Source organism: Aulonocara stuartgranti, assembly GCF_965226115.1.
Source record: "Aulonocara stuartgranti genome assembly, chromosome: 19".
NCBI lineage: Eukaryota > Metazoa > Chordata > Actinopteri > Cichliformes > Cichlidae > Aulonocara > Aulonocara stuartgranti.
The window spans coordinates 12,039,796-12,060,970 of record NC_138955.1 but is presented as its reverse complement, the minus strand read 5'-3'; the positions used below and the strand labels follow the sequence as shown (position 1 = coordinate 12,060,970).

The 21,175-nt window shown below is 39.0% G+C and overlaps 3 protein-coding genes and 1 long non-coding RNA gene across 5 annotated transcripts; 2 read left to right on the top strand and 2 right to left on the bottom strand.

Moving 5' to 3' along the window:
- Positions 1-835: 835 nt before the first annotated feature.
- Positions 836-4,864, bottom strand: tp53i3 (tumor protein p53 inducible protein 3). The gene is made up of 7 exons (XM_082515878.1): positions 4,735-4,864; positions 3,655-3,733; positions 3,353-3,526; positions 2,928-3,195; positions 2,531-2,743; positions 1,356-1,552; positions 836-1,160 (listed from the first exon to the last, which is right to left on the bottom strand). The coding sequence occupies exons 2-7, from the start codon at positions 3,706-3,708 to the stop codon at positions 963-965; spliced, it is 1,104 nt and encodes a 367-aa protein (XP_082372004.1). The 5' UTR covers positions 3,709-3,733; positions 4,735-4,864; the 3' UTR covers positions 836-962.
- LOC309695329 lies at positions 4,777-7,117 on the top strand. The gene is made up of 3 exons (XR_014273121.1): positions 4,777-4,876; positions 6,119-6,185; positions 6,257-7,117. It is a non-coding gene; the product is annotated as an uncharacterized lncRNA (long non-coding RNA).
- Positions 7,118-7,202: 85 nt separating this feature from the next.
- On the bottom strand, positions 7,203-10,172 carry cenpo (centromere protein O). Its single transcript, XM_082515606.1, has 6 exons — positions 10,052-10,172; positions 9,721-9,872; positions 9,117-9,267; positions 8,690-8,961; positions 8,074-8,233; positions 7,203-7,663 (listed from the first exon to the last, which is right to left on the bottom strand). Exons 1-6 carry the CDS (start codon positions 10,071-10,073, stop codon positions 7,554-7,556), a joined length of 867 nt encoding a protein of 288 aa, XP_082371732.1. The 5' UTR covers positions 10,074-10,172; the 3' UTR covers positions 7,203-7,553.
- An 11-nt stretch (positions 10,173-10,183) lies between these two features.
- Positions 10,184-21,000, top strand: slc5a6b (solute carrier family 5 member 6). 2 transcript variants are annotated; one of them, XM_082515604.1, is made up of 17 exons: positions 10,184-10,255; positions 10,420-10,476; positions 11,822-12,281; positions 12,366-12,431; positions 13,356-13,407; positions 13,518-13,585; positions 13,863-14,017; positions 14,489-14,629; positions 14,968-15,097; positions 15,490-15,578; positions 16,918-17,030; positions 17,133-17,203; positions 17,282-17,368; positions 17,445-17,596; positions 17,671-17,777; positions 17,863-17,984; positions 20,002-21,000. In XM_082515604.1, exons 3-17 carry the CDS (start codon positions 11,934-11,936, stop codon positions 20,137-20,139), a joined length of 1,839 nt encoding a protein of 612 aa, XP_082371730.1. In that variant the 5' UTR covers positions 10,184-10,255; positions 10,420-10,476; positions 11,822-11,933; the 3' UTR covers positions 20,140-21,000. The 2 variants fall into 2 exon arrangements, with proteins under 2 accessions (XP_082371730.1, XP_082371731.1); XM_082515605.1 differs by having other exon boundaries at positions 17,671-17,781; positions 20,002-20,114.
- The last annotated feature ends 175 nt before the right edge of the window (positions 21,001-21,175 follow it).

Sequence of the window (21,175 nt, the reverse complement as noted above, 5' to 3'; positions counted from 1 at the left end):
TTATAGCGAGGTAGAGAAGTGTGTGAGGGTGGTGCACGGAATGTATGATAACACTGAGGTAGTAGTGATAGATGTGTTGAAAGTGGGCGTGGGATTGCATCAAGAAACATCTCACCCCTTCTAGTTTGGATCTGTGATCTGATGAGGTCAGCCAGGAATCTTCATGGAGTATATAATGTTTGCAAACAACATTGTGATCTTTAGTGAAAGTAGGGAGCAGATGAAGAAGAGTTAAGAAAGGTGGCGATATGCCCTGGAGAGACGAGGATTAAAAAGGAGAAAAAGTGGAAGACCACAGAGGAGGTACGTGGATGTACTGTGGGAGGATATGCAGAGGGTTGGTGTGGCAGATGAGAATAGATAGGGTGAGATGAAGGGAGATGATCTGCTGTGGTGACCTCTGAGGATTATTATCAGGGGCGAAATTTAGGAAAATCAAAACAGGTATTGTTACAGTACAAATGTCAGCTGACTCACAATCATGTAGACAGACATCCCAAGTCTCAATAAGCAAATGCAACAAAATTTAATCAGGCAGGCTGTGATAAAAAAAAAGTATCTAAACTGCCAAAGATTAAAACTTATAACATTTACTATCTATGTATTTCTAGTTTTGTGAGTTAGTTTTCCTTTTTTCCCAAATTAGCTTTTTAGTTAACTATTGTAAACATTGATCATGCATTGAAATGCACATTTCTGTCATTTCTATGCTGCTAGTAGAAAATTGTGAGTAATACCACCACAGGAGAAAACTCACCTCAATGAATAGGGGATAGAAAAAGAACAGTAACACGGGACGTAATCGTAACAATACTAGAACAGAAAATGAAAAACAGTGATTTGGTCTATTTTATTAGTAAATTATGAATATTCCTAACAAAAGAAAAGTTTTACAATGACAGTGGGTTTCAGTATTTTGGGAAATTTCATAGCCAGTGCGTTTCTATTACAGTATGAATTCATCACTGTGTTTGCTCAATCTGTGGAATCACATTGATGACAATCTTCCCCATGTTTCTGTTAGCTTCCATGTGCTTATGAGCCTCTGCAATGTCATCCAGGCTAAATGTGCGGTCAATCACTGGCCTCAGGGTGGCAGGCTGGTCTGAGAAATATGGCAACACCCTGCCTGTAAAAGCTTTCACCAGGTCAGCTTTGTACTGTGAAAGGAAAATGCAAAGTACATATCAGGTCCAGTTGCAAACATATATATTACAAGAGATGTCTGAAAAGTAACCCAAGCAAGTTGCCTCATTTTGGCAAACCAGACCCAGGAGAGGAAAGCGACACTGACATGAGTCAGCGCAGAGATGACGAAACACAGCTGTTGTGTCACTTCTGTTTTCAATTCTTACCTGCAGGCTGCGAGAGCGGAGGAGACTAGTGAGCAAGTGGCCTCGCTTGGACAGCAGTTTGCCCAGCAGATCTCCCTCTACCGCCCTCCCTCCCATGGTGCCGTAGAGCACCCACCTGCCATCGATGGCCAAAGAGCTCACATTTGACTCCCAGTTGCGCCCACCAATGCAATCAAGGATCACATTTGCTCCCTTGCCTGTGAAATTAGAGATTTTACAATTACAGGTAACTGCCCTTCTCCAATACAATCACGTTCTTGATTCAAAATAGCTCCAAACCAGAGATGCTAATCTTATTTTACATCATGGCCCACCACAGCCCACTTTGACTCCATGTTTAGTGTGAAAGTTTAGGAGTAAACTAATGCTGTGGTCTATACTGAATAAAGCCTTTAACTCAGTTTATTTGCATATCATATCCTCTTATGCAGATTTATTATTTCGGTGACCTTTTCCACCCATTGTGTTCAAATATATTCAAAATTATTTCAGTGTTTTGTGGTGTAGGTTAGCTAGGCTAAACAAGACCAATGAAGACTACATTTCTGCAGTGGAGAGTGAAAATACAGGAACTATTCTATCCTTCCGCTGTTTTTAATGCTACTTTACTACATTAGTGCAGTATGAATGACCATGTGGGAGGTTTGTATCAGTAGGAAAAGTTGTAAATGTAATCAAAATACACCGAGAACTCCAATCTTTATGCCCTCCTTTACATTTTCCAGTGGGCCTGATTGGACTCTTTGGCAGGCCAATTCTCCCCCCCGGTCTTATGCTTGACCCCTCTTCTAAACAAATACACTGTGACAGATTGAATAAAAAAATTTTTTGAACTAAAATGACAAAACAACTAATTTTTCTTTTATCCTTGAAAATGAAATCATGTGTTTTGACTTGGTTCTTAAGTATTGACGGAGGATTTTTTTGGAGTTGGTTACCAAAGCTCTTTGATGTGCATTTATTAGAAAGCTACAGAAGAGCTATGTAGCATTAAGCTCTGATTGCTACAGTGGTTGGAAACATTTAACTCTAATATAATGCCTGTGAAACAAAGACAAAACATTTGATAGCAATCTGAAGTATGCAAAAACAATGCTATCATTAGGAATTATCAGCAGAGACACTGCACCGTCGCCTGCAGCAAAATTAAATGCACGTTGATTTCCATAATTCACCTCCAGTGAAGTCATGCACTCCCTGTGCAAAGCTCTCCTCTTTGTAGTTGAATCCAACTACAGCGCCCAGTTTCTCAGCCAGCTTCAATTTTTCTGGGCTCCCGGCAGTGACAACCGGCACACCCCGAAACAGACGAACAAGCTGAACGGCCGCTGTTCCGACTCCGCTGCCTCCAGCGTGAACCAGCACCACCTCACCCTCTTTCACCTGAGCTGGAGCAGAGAAGACCGATGGCAAGTATAGAATTTGAACCAAATCTGACTTTGGCCTCTTGTTAATTAAAAAAAGTCAAATAGAAATAAATGTGACTCATTTAATAACTCAGTTGTCTAATCTTTATCCAAAAAACATATGAATATGAAGAAAAACAAAGAGACACAGAAATGTTTGCTATACCAACAAAATCCAGCAGTTGGAAAGCAGTGAGCCAGGCCTCTGGGATTGCAGCAGCCTGACACATTGTGAGATTAGAGGGAACGGGCATGAGAAGCTCCTCGGGCACAGAAACATATTCTGCATATCCTCCTCCACAGAGCAAAGCCATGACCCGGTCATCTGGTTTCCATTGCTTTTTCACCCCTGGACCCAGGGTGTGGATAGTACCAGCTACCTCCAGGCCTATGATGTCACTCTCACCAGCAGGAGGAGGGTACAGGCCTCGTCTCTGTGGAAAACACAAGATAATTATTTTCAGGCCTGTTTTATGCAAATTTAGATATAATTCAGAATACAGTGAGTCAAAGAAGACTGAAAGCAGGTTATGAGATTTACAGGAGATAATAGCACTGTGTTATGCTCTTTTGGCTACAATAATAATCTACCTGTAACAGGTCTGCTCTGTTGAGGGCAGCTGCATGAACTTTAATCAGGACTTCTCCTGCTTTGGGATTAGGTCTGGGAACAGACTGCAGCAGCAAATTCTCCGGTCCTCCGGGTACATCAACACACACTGCCCGCATCATCTTGGCAACACTAACGTAATGCTTGGACCACACCTTGAAAACAAAAGTAGAGTAGGCCTACATTTTTCTTTCTGACCTGCAAGTAGTGCAACAAGAAAAACTGCAGCATGTAAAACTGAAGCAACTTTATGTAGGCTTTAATTTAGTGCTTAAACACTTACCGTGTGGCACGTATTTCTGAGTAAAAATCTTCCAGGTTGCAGGATTGGATGCATTAGATAACCTCTGCAGGGGCAATTGCTATTTGAGTGGAAAACAAAAGAGGAAATTAAGCTGTTAAAGCACAAGTTACAAGTTACAGAACATAAAGTATGTCATAATTTCTAATAATAACAACAAAGCAGAATTTTATAAAATGAGTGTTATTTGTTGATATCTGCATTTCCATAGATTTGTTTAGGTGCTCCATATTTAAAACAGCAATGTGCTTCAGCTCCTGTCTGGTGTAAAACCTTAAGAGTAAATTAATGTTGTGGTTTATACTAAATAAAGCCTCCAACTTGGTTTATTTGCATATAATATCTTTTGCGGATTGATTATCTCAGTGATCTTCTCCACCCAGTGTGCCCAAATGTATTAAAAAATGCCTCAGTGTTTAGTGGTTTAGGTTATCTGGCTATGGATTGTTGCCGTTAATTGTTTTAAATAATATCCAAGCATAAACCTCTGTGAGATCAAAATTAACTGTTCGTATTTGGTAACAGCCAACTCATCTGCAGTTATTTATGCCAAAGTCAGCACCTGAAGTAGCAGAAACAGTTAGACTCTCCGGTTAACACAGTTTTACATCTCTAAACAATTACATGGGACCAAAACCGTTTAAACCGCAAAGTTTGAAAATGCTGAATACAAGCCAGGAACTCAAGGGTTGAAGACATATCAGAACTATTTAGCAGAACAAAGGGAAAAAACATGGAGAAGAGACCGTGAAAAAGCGGAAAAGAGAAACCCCTTATTGTAAACGTATGCGTTTTTCTGCTTTTACATTATACTGTAATCTCCCCTTTCCGTAATGCGCATGCGCAACATTCTCTCGCGCTTTAGACGGCTGTATTTTACATTATGTCCGAATCATTATCTGTTTCATTAAATAATGTAAATCGACAAACCTGATTGATTACGCTGTTTGACCTGAGCGACTAAAACCAGCGAAGCAGCAGTGAAGATAAGCAGCTGAAAACGAGCGAACAGCTCTCCTGCAAATGTAAATGAAGCCAAATCACTGCAGAGAATAAACTTACCAAGCAGCGATGTCAACAGCTGATCAACTTTGGAGTAACTGTGTGACATTTTGGGAAGTTTTGTTGTGCCATCTTCAAGCCTGGTTTTCAGTTTTGGCGCAGGAGGGCCAAACTCCAGAGGGGCTGGCTTTGCTTGTTAAAGGTATACTGCAATTTTACACCATTTTTTGTAAATATGATCAGGACACTTCGTATTATTTTCATTTATATAATAACTTAATATATGCAGTTAATATTTTATGGGGAACAGAGACAAATAAAAGTAAACTGAAAAATCTAACAAACTAGAGTCATGTTTTTGTAATATTTATTCAACTTTTTCGTTTTCTGCCTGCTGTAGCACAGCGATTTTCTCGTAAGCATAGTTTGCCTTATGTTCATGTTAATGTGGATCTGATGATATAAATGAGTCTACTAAAAAGTAGATTGAAAACACCCACAAGAAGATGACAAATCCCAAATCAATCAATCAAAGGAAAAAACCCCTCTAAAGACTCAGAGTTTACTGTGAAATAAGATGCTAAAAAACTTAAAGTAATGATAAAAAAAAATGTTTTTGCTTAAAATGGCTGAAGGAGTTAATAGATTATCAAAATATTAGGAAAACCCAATCAATAAATATAGAAAGCTAGTGGAGATCATGACCAATATATATTTATTTTATGGCTCAACCCAGAGTACTCCTAGTGTCAGTCCCAAGCCCAGTTAAATAGTGAGGGTTTCACCGGGAAGCGAATTCAGCATTAAATCTTTGCCAAATGAATAACTGGCAGGAGGGTTAGTGGATACATCCGGCCGAAGATAACATTGAGCTGCCAGGCAGGAGGGTCAGAGGAAGACCAGGTAAGATTCACAGATATAGTGAAAGAGGAGATGAGAAAGAAGGTTGGAGAAGGATGACACGTTTGCAGATGATCCAATGGCTAAAGTAACAACTGAAGACTTGTGTCAAAGCAAATCTTTCTCAGTCAGAATAGCGAGGATTCATGAGCTCAGTGTTTCTAAAACCACCACATCTTTAATTACCAATATTTATATAAAAGCAACAGTTTAGGATATTCGAATAACAGTCTCTGATTGTATTTATTTGCACAGCATTTACAGTAAAACAAATGGTTACTCATAATGTAATTTTCTCCCAAAATGTACATTTACAATTCATTTTTTTATCATAACCCCAAATAGTGAATTATATGAAGCAGGAGGGCGAAAACTGCACAAAATCGAAGTATTTTTCACAGTCACAGTGTAACGTGCAAGAAGCCCTGCTACTGTGCTGAAACTGAATCTCTAAGGAATGTGCTGATGAACAATTACTGCACACTTGCAAATCACTAACAAAACCTCCATTAGACATGCTTTACAATAGGCTATTATATTACAGATGGTGAGACTGCCATGAGACCAAACACACCTGTACGACTGCGCTCAGAGTAGTGCACAAAAATCAGGTAATAAAACTGATATTTTTGGTTTTAATCTAAAAAACAAAAAAGCTCAGAAAATGCTTTCCTCCCCCTAGTTCTTGGACATAATGGATCACATCTACAGAAGACCTGAACTACAAAGAGTGTTAAGAGTGCTAAACCAAAAGGAGGACCGAGATCTGCAACGTAAGCTAATCATGTTGGATAAACAGCACCGATACACCCAGAAAATGCTTCAACAGCGAAGGGACAAACTGATAAATGAAGCAAGACGGATGGTGATGGTACAAGTCTGTGAACCAAAAGCTACAGTCAGCATCGCTATGAAAGAAATCGCCGAGTATGAAAGAAATGCAGACGCAAACTTCTCCAGGGCGATATACACATCTGCTGGACGATTGCGTCCTAGCAAATCCAGCTATGAAGGATCTAAACTCGTGGAACAGGGTCGATCCATATCAGCACCACCACCATCGACTAAATCTACAAGCTCTGTGAGACACAAAGGGAAAGTCCAGAGCAACTTGTCACTTATGCAGATGAAACAGATTGCAACGATTGACTCAATATCAGAAAAAGAGCTGGCCAGGCAACAGCAGAAAGCCCAAGAGGAAATGGAAAGGCTGAGACTGCTTCAGAGAGAAATGTTACACAAGAAGGTGATGGAATTTATAGAGAAGCTGAAAGATAAAAAAGACGTGGAGGTTATTACGAAACTTTCGTAGAGGAATTTGAAAGTTTGGGCACTTTTACTTTTACACAACTCAATATCTTAAAAACGAAACTATTTCTTATTAGTTGTTTGATGTGAAACAAACTCCTTGATTATGCTGAAACTGAATCTCTAAGGAATGTGCTGCTGAAAAATTACTGCACTTACCGACAACCGCTTGCACTAGACACGCTTTACAATGGGCTATTGTATTACATGTGCTGAGACTGCCATGGCAACAAGCATACCTGTATGACTGTACTCAGCGCAACAGTGTGCAAAATAATAAAAAAAATAAATAAAATTGATGTTTTTCCTTTCTTTATTAGAAAGAGGGACAATACATATTATTGAACATTTTAACAAATGTAACTATGCCAGATTATAGCCTAATTTCCATCTGTAGACCCTCTGGCAGGTTGACGTTACACACAAGTTAATAGCAACATCAGAGACAGTATTTACAGACCATGTATATAGAGACAGGGACAAAAAAACAGCGATCGCATCACAAATATGACTTTTATTGCCTGAATTTTAAGACTTTTTGCTTGAACATTTGGAAACTTCACTTTCTTACAATTTAATACCTTAAAAACAAAAATGAAAAATGAGTAAGTACATTACTCTTTTAGCAAAATGCAACAGCAAAACTCATTTAATACATATTAGTGAATAAATTAAGCAATGCTTCCCATTTTCTTCATGGTTATTAAAGCTTTGTGCACAGGAGTCTCCATAAGTAAGGTGCAGTTTTTCTTCCACTGTGGAGAATCGGGAAGCTGTTTGTCTGCAACAAACAAAAGGAAATCAACATTAAACAACATTACCAAATTTAAGTTTTATGGGTGTCTTTAACAACAACATCACATGTTTGTAAACAGACTTTCTACATCTATTAAATGGACAAAAGTATCGGGTCGCATTACAGCAAAAGTCTGCTCAGCCACTGAAACAGTCCTGTCACTTCTTGAACCGTTTGTGGCTGACCTCTTGTGGCTCCTGAACACTTCCACTTTTAATATACTTGAAGCTGATGGTTGAATATCTAGGATTTCACAAGCTTCCTTTTTGCAATTCAGTGACCGCTTTACAATGACCATTACTTCCACAAATGTTCGTAAAAGCATGTTGCATCATACGCCTGTGGGAATGGGACTGAGTTTGCATTTAAAACAAAAATGAATGTGAAACTCTTACCTTCACTTTCCAGATGGACTCGTGTGGGGAGACATCTGGTGTGGTCCGTGTAGTCCAGTGTGCAGAGCACAGCTGTCTTTTCTCTCGGCACCGTGAATAACAGCACCAGTAGTGAACATAAAACATTACTCTCCATCACCTCAACAGACTTATGTTTCTCCTATAAACAAAAAGCAAAACAGGGTCAATTTGATATTGTTTTAAAACAAATAGCAATGAATACAAAACGGTTTTGTGCTTTAAAGGCCATAAATAGTTTGTGCTTAACATTAATGGGTTCTTGGCTTTCAAAATTTACGAATGGAACAAAACTCCACGGTTTCTACTGTTCACCAACAAAACTACAGGTTTCATAAAAAGAACTGTGCAACTGTTTAGGGTACTTTTGATTGTTATATTCTTATTCATAATTTAATCAAAGTGTAAATTAATTCTGTAGTAGAACAAGCCCAAACGTCCAGCCAGAGATATGTTTAAAAAAAAAAAATCTTCAGCCACCTAAACATGGAGTCCTGCAACAGATGGCTTTGCCCTCCCAGAATGCTGACATGATGGAGTCAACATCAGCTACTGAGGGATATGGTGAAATATAATTTAAAAAAGTGAAATCTGGCACCTTAACAAGCTTCAGCTGCTGCTTGCGACCAGCAAAGGCGTTGAGATGTTTGCTGAGGGTGTCCAGAAACACCCTCAGGTCTGTCTGCATGTTGTTCTGCTCAGCAAGGTTGTTTAGGGGAATAAAGGGAGGGATGTTGTGGCGACTAATCTTTACAGTTGGCTTCAGATCAATCTCCAGGTTAAAGGTGTCTAAGAAGATGTCCTCATAGGCCGTTGCGATAGATACGCACGCTCCTTTCCCCTTGTGAGTCTTTATGATGTCATACCCACCTGATGATATCAGCAAATAAAACAGAGCAGGAAAAAAGAGAGGATTAAAACAGACCAATAAAGATCTGAAATATGAGACACACTGGAAAAAGTCAGTGAAAACATCTCCAGGTGACACTGAACCAGAGGAAATAATACTGCAGTTAGGCTGATACCAATGAGGTGATGAGCATGTAGAAGATCTTTCAGCTGAGTGTGTCTGGCCATGAGCCGCAAAAGTTTTGAGTTCTCCGACTCTTCCTCCATGTTCTCCTCTTCTTCATCTGCACACTGTTTGTCCATAGCCAACCTCAGTTTCTGGAGGTCCTGTAACAGGGAAGTGCAACCAGCATGTGAAAGTGATGTAACGTTTCAGACCCAGTTCAAATGTGAGCATCATATTAACATGAAATCAGTTGGTTTATCACTGCTTTCTCACACCTAAGTAAACAATCAGGATCGGAATCCCAATCAAAAATACATCTCTCGAGTTGTGTACCTTCTTTATGCTTGAATGATTTATAGATCGGTGTTAAATGGCTTAACAAAGAAATACAATATTCTTCTGAAAATGGTCAGGTAAGGATGAGTACTCTACTGTAGTATATAAGTAAAACACTAACATAAACTACTATATCTTGATAAATATTTCAATGTAATCGTACTATAAACTGTATATTTTATGAATATAAATACGGCTTATAATTTTATAAATTTATCACGTGTTTTGCGTAAATATTTGTCCGCTAAGTTAGCTTCTACCATCATGAGCCCCCAAACCTGGTGCGTCTGTATCTGTGCCTTCAGCTGCTCTCTCTGGGTCTTCAGTGCTTCAACTTTAGCCTTCAGCTCCATCACACGACTGTGCTGCTGAAGCTGAGTTTTACGACTCCTGGCTTTAACTTCCAGCAGACTCAGGTGACTCAAAACACCTGAGGATAAAGCACACATTTACTAACTTCTAAAGGACACAAACGAATGTTTTACTGTTGGGCTAATAGACATTAGCTCATAGCATTAGCAGGCTAACGAACTTTGCATCACAACAATGTTCTTTATAAGCTAGCTTGCGGTGTCGCTAAGCTAGTTAAAAGCTCTCGCTCCGAGGTACCTTTCGCAGGTGCTCCCTCCATGTTTCCCGAGTCTTTTTCTTTATTTTTCTGTACGTACTTGATCCGATGTAAACATCCACTCCTCTTGCAAGTTTTTGATTTTGGCGGCTGTTGCGTCACCACACCGCCCACTTCTTCAACCCCGGAAGAAAATTAAAAACAGTTTGCGATCACATGGAGCAATGGAGCGACAGATTAGCATGGTAAGTGTGTTCAAGTCCTTTTTTCAACATAGCATAAGTTTAAACACACAAGACACACGTTTATTTGAAAATACAACCCTTGATTTTCATAAAGTCGTGATTTCATTCATGGAAATACCTTCCTCATCAAGCTTTAACTAACGCAGTGCTCTTGAACGTCTCAGTGAAAGGCATGGTGACGGTTACACTCACCCGGATACCCACAGTGCTGCCCTGTAAAGGTAACCCTGCTCAATGCTGTTGTACCTGTTCTGTCTCCGCTAGCACACTGTTTCCTCTCACACACCATGCTGTCTTGATTAGGGCCATTTCCTTCATACCCAGTCAAGTTATGCAGATAACGTTACAGACGGTCACGGGACAGTTATTTATAACTAAAATATCAAAGCTACAGCAACAGTGTCTCCAAGTCAAATTAAAGTCACTTTTAAAATCCTGCATCATGCTTTGCTATAGTACAACGAGGCTTTTGTGACCTTGTATTTTGTGCACCTCCTTTGTGGGGTTTGAGGCAAAATGATCAATTAATTGATCAGCAGAGATTTTTACAGTATATTAATACCTAATCTGGCTCCCGGCCAGATGAAAGGATTTCAACCTTCAGTCTGTTTTAATGTGGAAGGAAATCAAAACAAGATACATGAGGATGCCACCCTGGACTCTTGAGTGACACCTATTTGTAATGCAAAAACCCCCCAAAATGTTTTGAAAACAATCTTCTAGGTAATTTTTCTTGATTTAGTTAAGCAGTCAATTTAAAAATACTGCAATTTATAGTACATTCCACTGAAATATTTTTTATTGGCTGTATATTCTGATAGGAAAACACGTTTTAAAATGACCTTTTAACCCCTCTTCGCCACAGCTGGAAGCGCTTGTTTAAACGTTTGATGTCATTGACCTTGAAAACTCACAGTGACTGGTTCCTGCTGTAGCTCAGGAGCAAGGAACCTCCCCCTTTCCAAAACAGCTGACATTATTTTTGGATCAGCACAAGCAGGGAAAAGTTGACATAGTGAGAGGTTACGTGACTTCAGTTTGTCTGCTTTACATTGCACAGATTGGTGATATTCTCATGTAGCAGTGGTGCTTTGATGCAAGCATTACAGTTTAGTGACAGCAGACTCAGTGCTGAATCTGTTTGTCTGAGCAGGAGCACAAATGTCTAAGAAAAGCACAAGGAAATCAGCTGTGTGCAGATGTGTTTCTTCTCCAACTTTTGCAAAGTTGTTGTTGTTTTTTTAAATTTTATAAGCAGAAAAGGGCTGAATAGAATAATATTACATAATATAAATAATAACTCTGGATATCTGAGCAGATCACCTCACATGCAAATGATAAATAGACAGGTTCTTAAATAGCACTTTTCTAATCTGAGCACTCACTCATTCACACCCTTTCATACAAGCACTTTTTAATGCTTAAATGCTTTCTGTCTGACATTTATACTCGAATGGATGTATCAGAGAGCAACTTGAGTTTAGTATCTTGCCCAGGATTCAAAGCACCAACCTTTAACAGCCAGCCCACATGCATATTTATTCAGCTTTTTTTGTTTCCTTCAAGGTTTTTGGACTGTTATGACTGATGGGTGTGAACAAGGACGTTTCCTATTTTTCTGACCGTGTGTGTGAAGAAGCACACAATCTTCTCAAACTGCAGCCAGGAGACAATCAAGATGGACCCGTCCGACCAGAAGTTCTTCACGGTTATAGACTATGTGATATTTGCCGTCTTACTCGCTGCCTCTATGGGCATCGGGCTGTACTACGCTCTGTCTGGTGGGCGTCAGCGCACGACTCAAGAGTTCTTAATGGCAGACAGAAGCATGGGCTGCCTCCCCGTTTCCCTCTCGCTCATTGCCTCGTTCCAGTCGGCCGTGGCTATCATTGGCGTACCAGCAGAGATCTACACGCACGGCACTCAGTACTGGTTCATCGGCTGCGCCTACATCCTGGGCCTCTTCATTCCAGCTCACATTTTCATTCCAGTGTTTTACAGACTGCGCGTCTCAAGCGCTTACCAGGTTTGCCGAAGCATTTTCATTTTTCACCAGTACTCATTTAAAGCAAGCTTATCTTTAGATTTCTTATGCTGCTTTGTTTCACAGTATCTTGAGCTGCGCTTCAGCAAAGCAGTACGCATATGTGGAACTTTCACCTTCATCTTTCAAATGGTGAGTGCAGCACTGCAGTGCAATAACACAGGATGTGCTGATGCAAGGTTTTTTCCCAATATTTGATATTCAAATACCACAGCTACAAATATAACATAACTGCTGTCTTTCTCACAGGAGTAAAATATAAATAACCTCCCTTGTGTAACCTATTAAGAATTTTTTTTAAATGTAACATAACATTTTATAATAATCGGATTCTGTAGGGATGGTGCCAAAAAATAAGTTTAGGCTTACAGTTTTTTTTTTAAAGTTTTTTTAAATTTACAACTGGTAAAAATAAAGACAGAATAAGTGTAAATGACAGGGTTAGAGAAGGTGGACAAGTTTAATGGAGCTGGAGATAGTAGAGTTGAAGATGTTAATATTTTCACTGAGAGGGGCCAAAATTGGCAAGATTAGAAATAACTACATCAGAGGGACAGGTTAGATTGAGCAGTTTGGAGACAAAGTTAAGATAAGGCTGAGATGGTTTGGACGTGTGCAGAGAAGCGATATATGCTGGACAAAAGATGTTGATGGTGGAGCTGCCAGGCAGGAAGAAAGGAGGAAGACCACAAAAAAAAGATTATGGATGTACTGAAGGAGGACATACACAGGGTTGGTGTGACAGAGGAGGATGTTAGAGAAAGTGTGAGATGGAGGCAGATGATCCACTGTGGCGACCTTTAAAGAGAGCAGGCAGGAGAAGAGGAAGACTGATACCCAGTAGCTATGTCATGTTGTACCAGCTCTAGTTTTATTTTAAGCAGATATAATAAAGCGGTGTAAATATTCTTTTTTTTTACTCTCAGCTATAAGGATAATAAACTTAATGTCACTTTGCACATTTAGTGGACCGCTTTAGTGCATTCAATAATATAAAGGCCTTAAAGTTCAAAGGTTTTTCTATGAAGCTGACATTTTCTTTTTGCCCGACTGCAGGTTATCTATATGGGAGTTTGTGTGTATACTCCTGCCTTTGCACTAAATGCAGGTAAGAAGAGGTCATTTATTTATTTATTTATTTATTTTTTACTTTCTCATTGAACTTAACTAAATAATTCTTGTAGTTCAGTGGGTTGCTCTCTGTCTCTGTTTTTGCAGTCACTGGGTTTGAACTATGGGGAACAGTGCTGGCCACTGGACTCGTGTGCACATTGTACACAACACTGGTGAGTTACATCACAGGCTCAGTTTGAATCAGCCATCTACAAGGGCTTTGAATAAATTGAGAGTGATTTTATTGAGCTTAACCTGATAGGAATGACTTGCTCTTCTGTCAACACTGCCTTTGCTACTCTATAAAAATAACTTGCAAGAACTGACAAAAAACCTGCAAAAAATACCCATAAATATTTTTTAGTAGGGTCTTTATTTTTGAGTAGCAGTTGAATACTTCTTGATTCACATATGTAGCCTTTTAATGCTTTCGGTGCCTTTTTGTCTCAGGGTGGTTTGAAGGCCGTCATCTGGACAGACGTCTTTCAGACTGTTGTGATGTTTGCAGGGCAGCTGGCTGTCATTGTGGTGGGAGTGCAGAAGACTGGAGGAGTGGCTGATGTTTGGAGGAAAGTCTGGGAGGGAAACCGCATCTCTGGCCTCGAGTGCGTTTGAAGTTTGCTTAATGGAAACGACTCTATATGAATATGTGAAATATGCAGGCAAGGGGCATGATATTTGATACTGAAAGCTTTCTGGGGTGTACAACACTGAGCACACATTAGTTGCATGCAGATGAAGATGGGGGGGGGGGGGGAAATAAAATACACGGCATATATATCCAGATGATAGTCAAATACATCGCACACTCCAATAAAGCTGTCATTATTTTTCGTACCGGCAACCACACGAAACTTCCTTCTTTCTAACAGTCTTTCAAACAGCTGCAGAATTAAAGCACTCTGAAATCTAATGCTTTGTTTTGTTGTAGCTCGTACATTTAAAAACCACAGTGCGGTTTTTCTGGTGAGAAATTAGGTTTGCATTTGGTTATTAAAATTTACCATGCATTTGATTTCATAAGATATAGTCTTTAAACCGCATCTCTCTCTCTCTTTCTCTCGCCTGTCATACAGTCTAAACCCAGATCCGACAGAGAGACACACCTTCTGGACTCTTGGGGTCGGTGGGGTCTTCCTCATGCTGTCCCTGTATGGTGTGAACCAGGCTCAGGTCCAAAGATACCTCAGCTCACGCACAGAGAAAGAGGCTGTCAGGTAAGCAGTGGCTTTGATATTAAAGCAAAGATTCTTGTGAATTCATACTGATAATATGTTCTACAGTTATTCATGACACAACAGAGATGGAAGGAGACGGTAGATGAGCCTCTCAATATTTTATTTCAAGCTAGCTTGTATGTATTCATGTGCTTTATTAAATCCCGTGGCTGTTAGATTAGCTATATGTGTTAGCCACTCTGCTCTGCAAGTTTAAAGGAGGGTGCTCCAAAAAAACATGAAAAAAACATCTGCAAAAAGGATGAGTGAAATAAAAAGAAAATGACAAGAAGCTGACTTCAAAGTTAGCACCTTATTATGTTCCCAACCTCCTGCAGGTCTTGCTACATGGTTTTTCCCTCCCTGCAGCTGGCTCTGGCTCTAAGTTGTGTGATGGGGCTGGTCATGTTTGCACGTTACTGTGGAGAGGACCACTCTGACAAGCTGGCCAGTTCTTCACGGGATGCAGTGAGTTGCACTGTGCTGTGTAATGTTTTTAGTGTTCCCATCCATCCATCCATCCATCTATCCATCCATCCATCCATCCATCCATCCAGGATGAATATTGCATAACTGTCATACTCTTCTCTGGAGTAAACAAAATCTGAAGTGAAATATGAAGGATGATCAAAAATATTCGTGCCGAATTAAACAAAGTACCCCTGAGAGCACAAAAAAACCCAGCATTGGTATTTGCATATTTTATAGTGATACCTTTCATTACATTCGACTCATGTCTCTCTAGTGTGTTTTGGACATCAGAGATGATACAATATGTGTTTTGTTCCTGGCAAATTGTACATTTATGCAAATCGAACTGAAGGTACCAGGAAGATATGTTTATAGTTTGTTTCCCACAGATGGTGATATATTTTGTGATGGATATGCTGCACGGTCTGCCTGGGCTGCCTGGACTCTTCATTGCTTGTTTATTCAGTGCAGCCCTCAGGTACGGGACTTTCCACAGTTTCTGCAGAGACAGAATAATTTTTACTACCAATCCTCTTTCCACAGTATTTCATCCCTCAGCTTTAGGCTTGTCATGATACCTGCATTATCTACTCATCGTCACGTATGGACACATTTTCAATAATTGTCCATGACCCCAACGTTGCATGATGTTTACATGCATCTTTGTTAAAATAGGAAACATTTTAACTCACATTTCCAAAAGGAAAACAGGTTTTTCACTCTCATTAAAAGTGAAGAGACAAAAAAAAAAAATTCTTTTTTTTTTTTTTTTGCTGTAATTTGTGGCTGTGCTGATCTTTGTGATGCAGTTTCACTGTCAGTGGGGCACAGGTACTGCTCCTACACACACACAGAGTGTGTGTGTAGGATTAGTGTGCTATGCTGAGTCTAAAGTCATACATTACAGTGTGAATAACCTGCTGCATTTGTAGGCTATTTGTCATGAAGAATACCATAAAGGTGGCCCTCTTTTCAGGTTAGATCACCATAGCAACTTCTGCTGAACAGCTAACCTGGGCTGGAACAGGTTATGTTCACAATTGGAAGTGACTCATTTTCACTATTTCTATTATTTACAGAATCTTTAAGTGTTGTATAGATTCACTGCTTAAGGAACCAGTTTTACCTGTAGAGATGTAGCTTAGTAACGCCACCAGTTTAAGCCCAGCTATAAAGTTACAGCAGCACAAACCGTTGCTATAATTTTACAGCTGCTAGTCTCATTGCCACTGGAATTTACATTTATGAAGTTGGTGATACAGAAAATATGTAAATGTTTGTGTTTCATTTGTAGGTCATTTTATCTACAGATGTGACTTTTAGTGACTTTTACTTTGATCTTGTGACAAACTCTCCTGGTGTCCATTTTACTGACTCAGAACTGAACACACTGCATAATTTTGATCTTTTAAATGCAAGTTTGAAAGTTTCAGAGCTCTAACGCGCAGATGTCACATATTTGTGTCTATCTCTGATAGGAATTGTAGGTTTTCTCAAGCGAGTAAACATAAAGAGAACCTGACTGTTTATGTGGAGCTTGCTTTATAGCTCTGTTGTGGAGTTGAAACACTGTTCCATTCTCTTTATCTCTTGAAGATAATTAATAGGAGAATTTCCTCAAATTTGTTACCAAAGTTCACCTGGACTCAAAGATAAGACTTGGTACAGACCTATAATACAAGGTGGTAACTGCGGTTGTTTATCTTTTACATCAACTCTTATTGCTGTAATGATTTAGTAACTAGAATCCAAGAGGTGAAACATGCCTTTAATTTGCATTTTAAAGTTACACGCCCTTTTTCCCTTTTCTTGTTTAGCACCATATCGTCGGCCTTCAACTCATTAGCTACTGTAACAATGGAAGACCTCATCAAACCGCAATATCCTGCCATGACTGAGGCGAGAGCAACCCTGCTGTCCAAAGTTTTAGGTCTGCTCTCTGAAGCTTTAAATGTTGCAATTTGTGAATTAAAGCAGTGAATTGAAAATGATGCTTTGACCCTAAAGTTTATACTTGTGTCTCCTTAATAAGCTATGTCCTATGGACTGCTCTGCCTGGCCATGGCATATCTCACTCACCTCATGGGTGATTCGGTTTTACAGGTAAGCTCGCACCGGTTATAACTTTATAATCAACATACTTCTATGTTTGGACCGATTGTTTATCATATTTAACGTTAGGTGGCTTTGAAAATCTTCGGCATGGTTGGTGGTCCTATTCTTGGTCTGTTTTGTCTCGGGATGTTCTTCCCGTGGGCCAACTCCATCGTAAGTTGACTTCTAACGTAAATTCACAATAATGCTGTTTATTTATTTATTAACTTATTTTGGTAATTGTTTCCAGGGAGCTCTGGTAGGTCTGTGTGCAGGACTGGTTGTGGCTTTCTGGCTCGGCATTGGAAGCATCCTCAATCGTAGCACAAGACCACTACCACTCGAATGCGGCACCAATGCGACTATTGCTATTCAGACAGCGTTCAACAATACCACTCTGAGGTACAGATCACTCCGGCTGCACACTGTGACCTCTCCTCATTGATCATCTCCTTAAGCATCTCTTTGTTCTTCAGCCAACCGTCTGGACTCAAGAGATTTTACTCCCTGTCCTACATGTGGTACAGTGGCTTTAACTGCACTACAGTCATTTTAATAGGCCTGATTATCAGCTTTCTCACAGGTAGGTGAGTTCTTATGCATATCTTTATTGTCCATAACTTTTCTTTATAAAATTTTTATTAGAAATTCTTAATTATGTTTCTTAGGCCCAACAAAGGAAGAAGATGTGATGCCAGGAACACTCTATCCCCTGTTAGGAAAACTTTTTTGTTTTCTACCTGAACACCTGAAGAAGAAGCTCTGCTGTGTGACTCCACTGGGACAAACGGTGAGTGAAAGGATCGATTTAATAGCAAAGAACCTTGCAACATTTATATATGATGTATTTGCAGTAGAATAATAGTAAAGCATTAAGTAAAGATGGTGGTACAACTGTGTAACCCCGGTGAGACAGAGATGATGTTTTGAAATGTTTACTAGAATTTGGAAGCGCAGGACTTTTTTCAAGAGCCTCTTTTCAGGATCATGATTTGCAGGCGGCTAAAGTGGGATTTGGCAGCTTGGGCGTAGTGGTGCAGCATGGGAAACTAAATCACTTTAAATAAATCAGAATAATTTGTTTTGCTCTTTCTGCCCTTTTTAGCCAACCGAATTCTGCATGATATTAGTAACTGTTACACAAGCTTTATAACTAATTTCCAACACCTAAACCTTTCCAATAAGAAAGGTACAATTCAGTGAATCTAATCAGCATCGTCACTTTGAATATACATTCGTGTCAGCTACCTAGATGTAAACAGTCCAGCACTGTAAACTTTAACACATTACTCCAAACTAACCAGTTTAGCCTGTCCTAAATTTCCTGATATTTTCATCCAGTCTTTGTATAACACAGAATTAGTGTACTTCAGTTCATTGTGCAAGAAATTGTAATTCAGCAACACATCATTTATTTATAAATATCTGACTCAAATTTTTTAAAAGTTAATTACAACATTATATATATACACTTTAAAATTCCAAGCATGTAAATTTCACTTTCTAAGCAGTGCTCGCCTTTGAAAATAATCATCCTTCCTTTCTTGTCCTGTCTTTCTTGCATCTTTTTCCATCTCTGACAGTGCCACATATTAACATTTTATTCTAACCCTGTAAAATACAGAAAGTGTCCACATACAAACTTCACATCTGCATCATGAACCCATTGCAGAGTTGAAAGCGAAAAAGGATGAGTTTGCAGTGCTTGCAGGCCATGGATGTAATTATTTTCTTATTATTGAGCAAATATCTATATGCCGTCACTAGAAGCAATGCCAGGCTGCAGTACATGAAAAATTAACTCATCCAGTAGTGATATGTATGAACCTGCGGATTAGATTTATTTATTAACTGACTGCTAATCACCAGGATTAACACTGCAAATTGCAGATTGTTCAGTCGTGCAAATTTAAAAGTAATTTTTATTGAGCTGACCTGACAGGTTGATGAAGGCTATTGCAAAATGTAGGTGCTACAACCTGAAAAGCCTCTGGTTTTAAAGTAAGAATTGGAACAGTTAGACTAATCAGATAATCAGAGAGACTCCAATGAAGAATATTTCAGTCTTGTGTAAGGAATCCTCATATCAGTCAGGGCTATGTGAGAAACTCATAGTTCTTTTTAGACTAAAACTGAAAGAGGTGCATTCACCTATTTCCAAGGACTTAAAAGGATTCAGGACTGGGTGACTTCCTTCATCTTTATTATAAGTAATTTATCCTAACTGATTCGTCAAAGGTTGTATTCTTGCAGGAGTAAAAATCTGGTCTCAGAGACATTTTTTTATTATGTTGGAGATGGTGGGAGGGATTATCTGTAAACATCTTCAGGCACCACTGAATATAATGCTGCTTCCCCTTTTTTTTCCCCAAAATTAGACTAAATATTATGTATGCTTGCTTGCATTTCGTTCGTATTTACTCTGCATCATTTAGAGTCAAAATTCAGAAGTTGGCAGCAGTCAGTCATTCTAACAGTTTATGGAAATGTGTAGCACAAAATACAGCAGTAGCAGTATGTGAAGCATCCCTGGTTTGATCCCCTTTGGGGCTTTATCAGAAAGGATCTCTGGCATAAAATACCAAATTGAACATGTAAAGCTACCTTCTGTGGAGACCCCTTGTGAATAAGAGAGTGCCTACCAGTAGCATTTAGCATAATGTCAGCATGCTAACTAACATGGTTTTTATAATCAAAATGATCACTGTTAAATATTTGCTGCTTTTTCACAGGTATGAATATTTGATAAAATCAGTTTCCTTATGTGTGTTTTTATCTTTTTAAATTAAAAAAATATCTACATATAGATTGCAGCGCCGCAGAGGCAACCTTCACAACACAAAGAAGGTAATGGACTGGCATTCCCACAAGAAGATAGATCATCACTGGAAGAGAGGGAAAATTTTCTTGCCGAGACTTTCGTAGAGTATGAAACCGCAGTGTGACGTCGACGTCTGTCACAAGAGGCTCTATTCAGCTCCCTCTAAAAATTTACATGTAGAAGTTGTGAATATCGTCCACATTAGATTGATGCCTGCAGCATTCAAAGCTACAAATTTTTCAACATTTAACATCAGAATTTTTTGTTTGTTTGCTTTTCTATTTATGTCAAAAGACTCAGCTGAACCTGTCAGTGTCTGAGTCAGTTATGTCTTACTTACATACTCTACTCTACTCAGCTTTATGTGAATGCAGCTGACAAATTGACCTTGTACTAGGCCCTGAGGCAGCTCCTCGGTTAAACATCCGTTTTAGCTTTTCTTCCATTAAGCAGGTTTATTCGGATTGAGGGCCCCTCGCAAACAGCAGAGCCAAAGCTGAGTCCCTGAGATGATTATCTTAGGAATATCCACTCTCACCTTGACATAAATGAGCAAAGACTATAGAGGCAACTTTCACACCTAAACTTTGCACATATGCCAACCTCATTATATTTTGGCCATGTTAAATTTGAGCATCTCCTATTGAAACAGTATAAAAAACTGCAGCAAGTAGGGTGAAGAATAACAGACTCACTTCAGATTGTTAGCTGCTTTCTGGAAGGTTTTTCCTGAGTACATGTTAAAAAGCTGAACTATGCTGATATATGTCAAAATTGATACGTTGGGAGCTTGACATAAGAGGAAAAGAAGTAAACATATTTTATGGTGATATTTTCTTTGTACTTGATGACTGTTTAGCATTACTGTGGCTGTTTTAAAAATGGTCCTGTGAAAAGATACAGCCTTGTCTGTTAAGAATGTTTGATTATTACTTGACCGAAAAAGTACAAAACTTTCTAAAGAGAATTAAAGATTTTATAGTTACGTTGTTGTCTTTTGTGTTGTTTTCATTAGTTTTTGTAGTTTTATGTTTTGACTTTTTTATTCATTTTTTTTGTCTGTAGTTTTGAATAGATTTGTTTCTGTAAGTTTTAAGAAAATGTTTAAAGTTTAGTTTTTTATATTATTGAAATTGTTTATTTGATTTTTATCCTCTAAT